The 10982-nt window shown below is 41.8% G+C and overlaps 2 protein-coding genes across 2 annotated transcripts; one reads left to right on the forward strand and one right to left on the reverse strand.

Annotated features, from left to right (window-relative positions):
• Positions 1–5797: 5797 nt before the first annotated feature.
• cldn1 (claudin 1) lies at positions 5798–8559 on the reverse strand. Its single transcript, XM_028427714.1, has 4 exons — positions 8237–8559; positions 6992–7156; positions 6708–6792; positions 5798–6249 (listed from the first exon to the last, which is right to left on the reverse strand). The coding sequence occupies exons 1-4, from the start codon at positions 8457–8459 to the stop codon at positions 6093–6095; spliced, it is 630 nt and encodes a 209-aa protein (XP_028283515.1). The 5' UTR covers positions 8460–8559; the 3' UTR covers positions 5798–6092.
• A 430-nt stretch (positions 8560–8989) lies between these two features.
• LOC114450452 (carboxypeptidase N subunit 2) lies at positions 8990–10982 on the forward strand. The gene is made up of 2 exons (XM_028428582.1): positions 8990–9122; positions 9227–10982. The coding sequence occupies exon 2, from the start codon at positions 9232–9234 to the stop codon at positions 10804–10806; it is 1575 nt and encodes a 524-aa protein (XP_028284383.1). The 5' UTR covers positions 8990–9122; positions 9227–9231; the 3' UTR covers positions 10807–10982.

A 10982-nucleotide genomic window follows, 5' to 3' on the forward strand; every position in this document is an offset into this window, starting at 1 on the left:
GTGTCTGTGTGTGTGTGTGTGTGTGTGTGTGTGTGGTGACTACTCCAGTGGAACTCCAACTAGAAGAGCCTTGAGCTTATTGATGCTGTGTGAAGTTGTGAGCGGATGACGTACAGCAGGACATTATTTAATTCAATTTCAGTTCAATGTTATTTATATAGCACCTTTTACAAACAACAATGTGCAACAAGGTGCCTTAACAGTGACAAGGAAAAACTCTATTTTAACAGGAAGAAACTTAGAGCAGGATCCGGCTCATAAGGGAGAACCTTCCTGCTGACAGTCGGCCGGGTGAAGGAGGAGAAGAAGAAGGAGACAGGACAGAGAGGATGAAGGAGAGAGAGAGAGAGAGAGAGAGAGAGAGAGAGGAACAAACATGCACAGACATCATACATTACAGAGGACAAACATGAAAGGTTGTTGTATGTAATTGTAATGGTGAAAAACTACATAGAAAACAACGTAGGCAGGTGGAAGAAGAGGAGAGGAGGCGGGGGAATAATGATGGTGGTGGTGTTGAGGAGGTGGGGGAACCGCTCAGTGGCTAGCAGTCAGTCTACTATTCTACCTGTGGTTGCATGTCAAGAAGTGGCTGTAACTATACCTATCAGCCATACACACTTTGTTTGAGGCTAACTAAACAGAAAGGTTTTAGTCTGGTGTTAAAGGTGGAGGTGGTGTCTGCCTCTTGGACCCAGGCTCATCCTCCCATTCTACTTTTATGAATTCTAGGAACTACAAAGAAACCTGCACTCTGAATATGTGTATATTATCCCAGGCTTTATATTGAGTTTTGTACATGTGAGTCCTTTGAGGTTTATCGTGTCTGCTTCGCATAACACTGTGGCATTCAAAACTGTTTGTTTGTTACATAGTTGTAACTGCATCATAAATCTGACATCAAACGCGTCCCACATATTGTCCATGTGGTGTTGTTCAGGATTGAGAACATAGTGTTTCACACTGACAAATATGGAAGGGGTGACATTGTTCACATGGAAACACTCATCTGTTGTGTACAGAACGCAATCCAGGTGCTGGAGGAGGTCATCAGAGTCTGAATAAGTGATAGTGATGGAGCTGCACTGTCAGAGGCAAGCAGCAAGTCGCAAAGAGGGTTAATTAAGTCGATATAACACACAAACATGCATATTGAGCCAATCACACACACACACATGGTGGATAGGAAAGCATGGCTGCAACCACTAGAACACACATTAAAGATTTAGACTTCCTGCCAAGAATGAAAAATCTCCAAGTCAAGCTGAGCTCATTAGTTAAGCTTCAAGGATCATCTGGCCTGCAAACGAGCGTATATCTGTGTCCCTACATGCACTTGCTGTGTGTGTGTGTGTAGAGGGTGGGGAGACATTTGCAGCAGGAGAATGAATGAAGAGAGCCAACACTGGCAATTCCGTTAAAGTGTAAAAAAAATAAATAACCAAAGTAACTCCTTCTGCACCAAAACACCAAACACTCTCCAAACCTGTTCATGTCAAAGGGAGGAAAGTGTCCTCCAAACCCACCGGTGCCACTTTGTACCTGCTGGATCCCCACACCAGGAGCCGTGGTGGTGCAGCAGGTTTTGGTGCACCTGTGCAGTGCCTGGGAGTCAGGCGGCTCCAGGATTTGAGCCAGCCACAAAAACACACAACATTATTAACGGCAGATGTGTGAATTAAAAACTTTTGTTTGGCTGTCATCTGTGTAGCTGTGGGATTAAACGTTATGTTTCCTAAAGATGTAACCAAGGGGAAGTAAGTGGCCTACATAATAACGGAGAGGGGCCCCAGGTCAGAGCCTGGGGAACATTCGAAGGCAGTGAGTTAAATTTTTAAGATGAAGACAAGCAGAGAGGTATGAATAAATCCCAGTGAGAGCTGTGTTAGTGATTCCAAGAAGCAAGGTGGTCTAGAGGGATTGTGTGTGAAATAATGTTGAAGGTTGTAGTAAGATTAAGGAGATTGACTATAGTTAAGAGTCCAGAGTCAGCTGAGGTCATTGTTTGTTTTTACAAGAGCAGTCTCTGAATAGTGAAGTGGAGGTAAACCAGACTGAAACTTATCTGGAACTTAAATTATCTAAGAATTTATCCTTCTATCCCTCAGTTGGCTTGATTTTAACGTCTTGGAAATAACCTGACCTGCATGGACGAGAGTCAGACAGCCATTTGAGAATATCGTTTCTCATTAGTCTTCATTACATTTTTTAAGTTTACTCAGTTTTCATGGAGGTCTGTTGACATCCAAATAAGTCAGGAGACATTTAGACCATTACCTTCAACAAAGGTTTATGTACAAAATGTAAATCAAAACCTAATCTGCAGCAGGGGTAAATCTTTTCAAACAGATCCTGCTGGGAAAGTCTGTGAAAAAGTTAATCTTCCTGGTCTTCTGGACTTCCTGGACTTGTGCCTAGAGGACATATCTCACCAACAGTCTCACTGTGACCCAATAAAAGTGCTGCTTGTGTCCTCATATTTTGACTCAGAGTCATTAAATCAGTTTTCTAAAGTCACCTCAGTATTCCTGCAACAAAACCTCCTTCTAGTCCAGGTCATTCCACCATCTGTCACATAACTGGATCAGTGGAGATGCCATCCTGGTGGAGGGGACTACTCTGATGGTCCGTCTCACAAACACCTCTGCTACAGAGGAAGGGAGGAGAGACTCAATTGTTAAAATTAACAAATTAACCCATCCACTGCTGGAGAGCAACAAAAGTTCAACCTGAAACCAGGTGTGTTTGTGTGTGTGCAGAATGTGGTACTGGAAGTAGACTTGATGGTGCCACTCTGTTACTGCTGGTCTGCAGGTGCGCAGGCAGTCTCACTGGCTCATGGGTGCAGAGTGGATTAACAGATCAGGTTATTTTGATCTGAGAGGAACGGCCTCCATTGGAGGAGCTCTGCTCAGACTGAGGATCAGGATGTTACACAGACAGCTGGGAGTTTAAAACCAGAGGACACCTGCTTGTTATAGGAAGTAAGAAAAGTATTCAGTTAAAGTGGTACAAAAAAAAGGTTTTTAAATTTGCCGCTAAGCCATGATTGGCTAAGAGAGCAACGAGGAAACAGCTGATTGGTGAGGGAGGGGCTCTCTATTAAACACCTGACTGAGGTGGGAGGATAGAGAGAGGAGAGTGAGAGAGCAAGAGAGAGAGGTAGAGTGAATGAAAGGCAGTGAAGAGGAGACGGTCAGAAAGGCAGATAGAGAGAAGACACAAATGCTGCATGTGCTTTAATCAGTGATGAAGAGAATAGAGTCTTCCTCATTGAACTTAAAATAACTAAAATAACATATTTGTATGAACATTTAATATCTGTGTCAAGCCAGCTGGTTAACCCTGTTTGTAGAAAATGTATTAACTGTATAATGTTTGCAATATGTATATATACAATATTCCATAGCTAGAAAGCAGTGATGACTTTTCAATACTTTTTAATCACAGTCAGTGTGCATGCTAAATCTAATGAATGCATATTTTCACATTTTCAGGAAGTCATGAGATTCTTTTCTAAAACTGTCATGGGATCTGTTCACACAGCTGTGTTGCTCTAGTTATCACAGTAAACAAGTCAGTGCTCCTTTACTCCATGTTTACAGAAATCCTGCCAGAAAGAGCTTCAAACACAATCAGACACAATATGGACGATGTAAAGATTCTGCCTGATCATCATGTTCATGATCCTCCATATTCAGGACAATACCAACAAAGAGCAATGAGTTTGTAATGAACAAAATCAACATTATACATACAGCCTGTCATCATGTTTGTCCTTTGTAATGTATGATGTTTGTTCCCCTCTCTCTCTCCTTCATCCTCTCTGTCCTGTCTCCCTCTTCTTCTCCTCCTCTACCCGGCCGACTGTCAGCAGGAAGCTTCTCCTTATGAGCCGGGTCCTGCTCTAAGTTTCTTCCTGTTAAAAGGGAGTTTTTCCTGACACTGTCTGCTTGCTCGGAGTCTCAGGTTCTGGGTTTCTGTGAGGCACCTAGAGACAATGTTGATTGTAAAAGGTGCTATATAAATAAATAAAACAAAAGAATTGAAATGAATTGAGTTTATTTTTCAGTTTTGGTTCTCATTGATTTTTCTCAAACGTCTGGCAGTGGCACTCGGCTGATTGCAGCAGTGTGAGCTTGGATCCACTCCAGATCCAATACTGGACTAAAGAGGGGGGAAGCCCTCCCATTTCAAATGTCTTTCTAAATGGGCTTTCATTGAAGCGTGCTCTAATAAACTATGACTAAAATGTATTATGTGTCAGTGCCTTCAGTGGTTCTGCATGCTGCTGTCCATATAGTAACATTGTGGAAACAGGATTTGGATCTGGTGATGGCTCTTACAGCTGTAGAAGGTCAAAGGTTCAAGTACATATTATAGGTCACAGTGTTTTAGTTTTTTGCATAATCTGTTACCCTATGGCTGCCTTGGACAAGATCTAATATGCATTGATTCTCCTCTTTGAACTAACCTGTAATAATGTGTTTATTTTGTACAGTAACAGAATAAGAACACAGCAGGAGACTTCTTACAGCAAGTTGTTGAAATAATAGATGAAGATGGTTTCTAGTAACATATAAGGATTTAATCATCTCATCAGTGTACAAGTATAAGTGAGTACAAGAGGCGAGTTTGCCCACTAACGGAGATAACCCTATTATGGAATTAAGGTTGTCACTGAGCTAAGGCTACCAGATGCCCCTCCCTTTGGGCAGCTTTTCTCATTTAAATCAATGCTGAATGTTAACTTTAAATTGTTCAAATACATTTTTCATGTTTAAAATTGATTAGAATTCATCACTGTGATTAAATCATAAACAAATCTTTTTTTCAAGCTATGCTGCAGCTCTCAAATCAACAGCTGTGTTCCAGTCAAAGGATAATTTATAGAGCTGTGATTCTTGGAGTTGTGGTGGTGGTAGGAAAACATAATTAATAACATGGACTTCATTTCCCTCTGGTGGCCAAACACCAGCACTCTTTTTCATTCTCATGCTGTATTGTTTTTTGTTGTTTTTTAAATTATATATTGTGTTTAAATAATGTTTTTTGCCACTCTTATATAGGCTACTTTCAGGCATTATCACAGTTCACCTCCACACAGACAGTTATTTTTTGGGGGTCTCCGTGGAAACATGAGTTTTTATCATCATTGTATGTTTGCCTTGCTGGAGTGATGTGCAGTCTTGTCTTATCTTATAAATATGTAACCACTGTGTCCCTGCAGATAATAGAAGCAACAACCTTAGGCAGGGGGCGATGTCTGTGTTACTTTTATATTTTCTCTCACTTAGTGTGTTATTTCTATTTATGTACCAGTAAACAGTGTTAGAGCAGCATGATTACCACAAGGTGGCGCCCTCTCTTGCAGGATCACTCCACAGTGTGTTTTGGGAACATAAGGACAAAGTGCATTTTCAGAGTAGATAAAATCGCGTTTGAATATGTGGGTTGAAGTGAGTGGCTTCTCTGTAATTCTGCCATGTTCAGACACATGCACCCTGATGCTTGTGGTGTATACGTTCTGTAAAACTCTCTGATGGCAGTCTTTCTGTGAAAAGGCATGTTGTGACAGGAGCTGGTGGTCTGAGGAATGCCTGTCAGGAGCTGTTCTCCAGTCTCTGTTTGGATTTGTCTAGCCTTAGGCAATGTTTTTCTTTTCCATGTTATTGTGACTTTTACACACAGTATAAACTTTTCTCCCCTTTTTATGCACCACACCTGTGTTTGAGAGAAAGACCTGTGTCTCTCTGACACACACACACACACACACACAAGATCACACCTTCATAGAAAAGTGACAAGAATTTTATTTTCACACCATTCAAAAAAAGGCAAACAAAACAAAACAGAATTTTACTGAAATTGATTTTAGTTTGTGAAATTGTTTAAAAAATGGTTTTATGCATTTGTTATTGTTATCACTTGTAATGTTCAATTTCAAGTATCATTTATGTTTGTATGGTTAAACTGTAAAGCATGTAAAGCTTGTTTTCCCTTTATGTATTGATTACAGCACTAAAAAAAAACATTGGCTAATAAAAACTGCTGCACACAATAAACAACAAAAGGCAGCACCCTCACTCTGACTACACGTAGCCCCTGCCCTGCTGCCCAGCGGACTGTGGGTAGCTTGGTTGTTTCCCTGAACCTTTGCTGGAGCAGTTGCAGCAGAGGAAGCTCCCTCCTATGATAATGAGACAGGCAGCTCCCCATCCAACGTACAGGGCACTCCCAAACTCATACCTGTGAATGAGTCACAGAAGACACATATGTGGGCTTTAAAGGAGGACAGAAGGGTAAGTGGCATCCAGTTCACAGCACAACAAAGCAGTGTTTGAATTCAGGCCGTTATTAGTGACAACACATGTGGGAGTATACTGCATTTACTTATTTTAAGAAATATATATATAAACATAAATTACAGCTGATGATAATGACCTGAGGACCCCGTTTCATGTGAGTCTGATTGTGACTCCACATGTGGGTTTACATGGGGCCTTTTCTTTAGGAGCTCATGCTACCTGTTTCTCCATTGTTTACAGTGTACTTTCTAAAATATCAAACTATTGATTTGTGCACTTTGATGCTACATCACACACTTTTGGATCAAGAGAAGCACAACATGGCCCGTCATTACACCCATCAAACACGTTCTTCAGAGAGTCCTGCTGTTTCAGACTCAGTGACAGAGGAGACCTCACCTTGCATTAGTCGGTGTGAAGGGGTTGTAGAATTCCTGTGCTATTCTGTGGCCATACCAGGATGCTCCAACCAGAGCGAGCAGACCTGGAAGACCATCAGCAGAAAAACATTATTACTTTGAGGCTTTATATTTAAAAGTGAGTCATCTTATATGCCCTCCACCATCTTACATCTTTGTGGAGGCAAAAACACACATTCACTACAGGCCAAAGACAAACAAACATCTCTGAGAGTTGCAGTGATGCTCAGGGAGCAGCAATGTCTGAAGTGAACTAATGCTTACCTGCAATAATGAAGATAACCCCCCCAATCAGAGCCACTTTGTCCTTCTGGGCTGGCTGATCTGACAGGCAGGTTGTGCACTTCATGCCCACCGATGCCATCATTATGGAAATAAAACATAGCAGGACGGAGGCCAACATCAGCCCTCGAGTGCCCTGTACAATCCCTGGAGACACAGACAGGACACAGAATGCAAAGTTTAGAGCAGCTTTCATCCACCATTGTGTTTTGTGTTGTTTTTGTTTTGTTTTTGGCCGTAGCTTTTATAAAATATGACACTGTAAAAACATTAAGAGCTTCAACATCAATGGTCTTGAGTTTCAATAAATAATCAAAATCAGGAAAGACTAACTGCAGACTCCAGAGTTTGAAATGCGAATCTATTTTCCTTTTCTATTTTTATTTTATTAATTCTGACATTATACTTTATACGTCATTATACATTATACATTGACATTCTATAAGAAACTCTCCCTTTTCATCTTTGATGTTTTTCTCTTCACTTTTTTAAACTTATAAATACCAATAATTGTACCAATAATTGTCCAGATAGTACTGCAGTTCTATCTGGAGACATCTTATAAAATAGCCTACCCCGAGCTTAAGAAAATCCAACTTAATTTTATGTTTTTAACTGTAACAAAGCCTGAAAAAAGCCAGTGTTAGTCCTCTGTCTATTTTCACTGTAGGCACAAAACAGGCGGGACTGCAAACAGCATGAGTCAGAGCCTTAGACCTGCCTAGAAAGTGTGTGTGTGTGTGTGTGTGTGTGTGTATGTGTGTGTGTGTGTGTGGTATTTTTTTGTACTTTTTTAATCTGGTGACTCTGATATTAGAGAAATAGGGTAAAATAATTTTACATTTGAGTCACTGATTTACACCACTATGAATGGTGTAGAGCAGTCTCAGCTTTCTGCCCTGTGAATGAATCTGTCTTTGATCAGACTGCTGGTATTTGCCTGACATGTCTCTGCATGCAGGTGGTCTTACAAGAAGAAAAGGACAAACATCTCAGAGTTTGAATGGGAGGAAAGCTTAACATAAACATTTCTATAAGAACAGATATTTCATACACTCACAGCTGATTAAATTACAAATGATTTTGTCCTGTTTTCGCCCACACATTAAAGTAGCTTTACATCATTGACATAACAACAGGCTCGTTAAGTTCTGTCTGTGCTGATCTGTTATGATCATTTTGGTGTAAATAAAACTTTTAATAACAGCACAGTGTAGAGAAGTTTACCTGGTAGTTGGAGGAGTGAGTCATAGACTTTACACTGAACTTGTCCTGTGCTCTGTGACACACAGCTCTTCCACAGCCCCTCATACAACGCCTGAGCCGTGATGATGTTGTCCCCAGCATAAGATGAAGCTTTCCACTCCACCATGACTGTGGACGCTATCGTGCCAATGAAGCCGAGGAAGGCCAACGTGAAGCCGAGAAGCTGTATTCCTGCATTTGCCATATCTCCAGATAAAAACTGATGAATGCTGTGAACAGATGAAGAGGTGAACTTGCTTCCTGTTGAGTTTTGCTTTGTGGCTCTGCTCCTAAATGAAGGTGTGTGTGTGCATCACGGAGGATGGCCCTGGAGGACAGGGAGGATCCAGGAATCCATCACCTCAGGGCTCAGGTCAGGAGGAGCAGGATGACACCTTGTGGATGTCTGCTGCAACAAAACCTCCAGAAGTAGAGTAACCTGGAACTCAGCAGTGTCTTTAGATCTAACTAATCTAACTTTATGGATAAAACCACTGACATAACAAAGACTCATTGACTGTACACTCGGCAGCAACAACAATAATCTGTGTTTGTGATTTGGTAAACTCTATCTCAACTTTAACAGACTTTTCTTGAAACATACAAAGACACAAAAATCATCTCATGGTGTGTAGTTGTTTAACCAATAGAAACGGTGACATTATTACATTGTATGTTGATTGGCAGAATTACAGGAATGTCCACTTATCTCAGGAGCTACTTTTTTGTTGTGAGCAAATGTTGGCCCACAGACCAAAGGTTTTGTCTTGCCTAACTCAGGCTTGTTGTCATTTGCACTCTGTGTCAACTGGACTGCAGATCCATAGGGACATTTATTTCAATGCTGTGGGATCTCAGTAAGCCTGAGGTATGTTGTATTATATTTGTTTAAGTGGAACATGCATCAATTTCTTTCCACACAATTTAACGCTTTGATCAAAATGTCCTGTTTGTTTTCATTTGTTTTGACAGTAAACATGGGGAAAGGATTGAGTCTGGCTGTGGTCCTAGTGCTGCTTCTCTGTCACAGAGGCACTGCAGAGTCACAAAGCTTGTGTCCATACAAATGCCAGTGTTTCACTCCAGTCCAGGTGCTGTGTGCTGATGAGAGGATGTCTCATTTACCAAAGAATATGTCCAGGCAGGTCAAGGAATTTATCGTCATGACATCAGCTGTGTCGTACCTGTTCTCTCACTCTTTAGAGGCGAGCCCCCAGCTCACCAAGCTGGTCTTCCTGAACAATGTGCTGCGAAGCATTCACTCTGAGGCATTTGAGCCTCTGACTGAGCTGCAGGAGCTGGAGATCAGCGGGAACCCTTTGTTAGAACAGTTGTTTCCGGGGACACTTTCGAAGCAGGGGCAGTTGGTTAAACTGTTGCTGAACTTCAATAGGTTTAAGGTGGTTCCTCCTGGTATGTTTGACTCCCTGAAACAGTTAGAAACTCTGCAGATGAAGAGCAACATTATATCAGACTTGCCTGCATTCCTTTTTCTGAACCTTCACAATCTGCACAGCCTGGATTTGTCCCAGAACAAGCTTGAAGATGTGAAAAGAGAGACATTTTGTGGTCTGTCTAGGCTGGAGATCCTGAAGCTGAACAACAACCTTATTAACAATTTTACATCTGAAACATTCCACAATATTTCTCAGCTGACAGAGCTTCACTTGGAGGGGAACCAGATAGCACAGCTCGAGGAGGGCGTCTTCTCTGTGTTGACTAAGTTAAAGGTGCTGAACCTCCGTGGAAACCTTCTTACAACATTCAGTGGGAAAGTGTTTGGATTTGAGCCCTCAAACTTAAAGGAGCTGAACCTAAAAGGCAACAGGCTGACTGGGCTGTCTGCTCTCTGCAGTCTGACCTCACTCACTGACCTCATCCTGTCCTCCAACCAGCTCTCCAACCTTCCTGAAGATGTTTTTAAAAATGTTACAGAACTGGAGAACCTGGACCTGTCTGAAAACCAGCTCACCATACTGCCTGGAACAATTTTTAAAGATCTAGTCAGCATTAAGGCGATCCACCTCCACAAGAACAACCTGACCGAGGTGGACGCCAAACTGTTCGAGGACCAGGTGTACATTCAGCAGCTCTATCTGTCTGACAACCAGCTGGAAACTCTGCCAATGGGTTTTTGGGACTCCTTTCTTATACAGCACACAGTGAGGCTGCACGGAAACCCCTGGAAGTGTGACTGCCACATGTGGTACCTGCACGACTGGGTGCTGAGAAACAGCAATGACATAGAGATGCTGGACAGGATGCTGTGCGAAAGCCCAGACTTTTTAAGAAAACAGACAGTTGCTTCCGTCAGCAGGGACCAGCTGGTGTGTCACATGTCTAAAGATGACATGCCTGATCTCCGCTCCTGCAGCCTACAAGCATCCAGCGACAGCATGACCATAAAGTGCAAAGTGGATAAGTGTTCACCACTGACAGTGAATGTGCAGTTTCAGGTGGATGACGGCAGTATTAAGGAGCACATCTTAAAAAATGAGCCTGAGAATTCTCAGTGTAGCAACGTGACAATGATTGAGAGCCCCCTCCAGTAGTTCAGACACTGTGTGTGCTGTCAGGACTGTAAACAAACCTCTAACTCACTGGCTGATAACCACAAATGCTGAATGATAAGAGGGGTGGATGAACTCTTCCTTCGAAGGTTCAAAGTTCACTTTTATTAGTTTTAAAGGTCCAGTCATCAATAAAATCATAATGAGCAATATGTTAA

Source organism: Parambassis ranga, chromosome 17, assembly GCF_900634625.1.
Source record: "Parambassis ranga chromosome 17, fParRan2.1, whole genome shotgun sequence".
Lineage (NCBI taxonomy): Eukaryota > Metazoa > Chordata > Actinopteri > Ambassidae > Parambassis > Parambassis ranga.

Bases quoted from the DNA above. Each gene is read 5' to 3' on its own strand.
- cldn1 (XM_028427714.1), bottom strand. From the start codon at position 8,459: ATGGCAAATGCAGGAATACAGCTTCTCGGCTTCACGTTGGCCTTCCTC. The intron at 6,793-6,991 runs GTAAGCATTAGT...ATGGTCTTCCAG, and splicing joins GGTTATCTTCATTATTGCAG to GTCTGCTCGCTCTGGTTGGA. The intron at 6,250-6,707 runs GTGAGGTCTCCT...ACTCATTCACAG, and splicing joins TTCACACCGACTAATGCAAG to GTATGAGTTTGGGAGTGCCC.
- LOC114450452 (XM_028428582.1), top strand. From the start codon at position 9,232: ATGGGGAAAGGATTGAGTCTGGCTGTGGTCCTAGTGCTGCTTCTCTGT.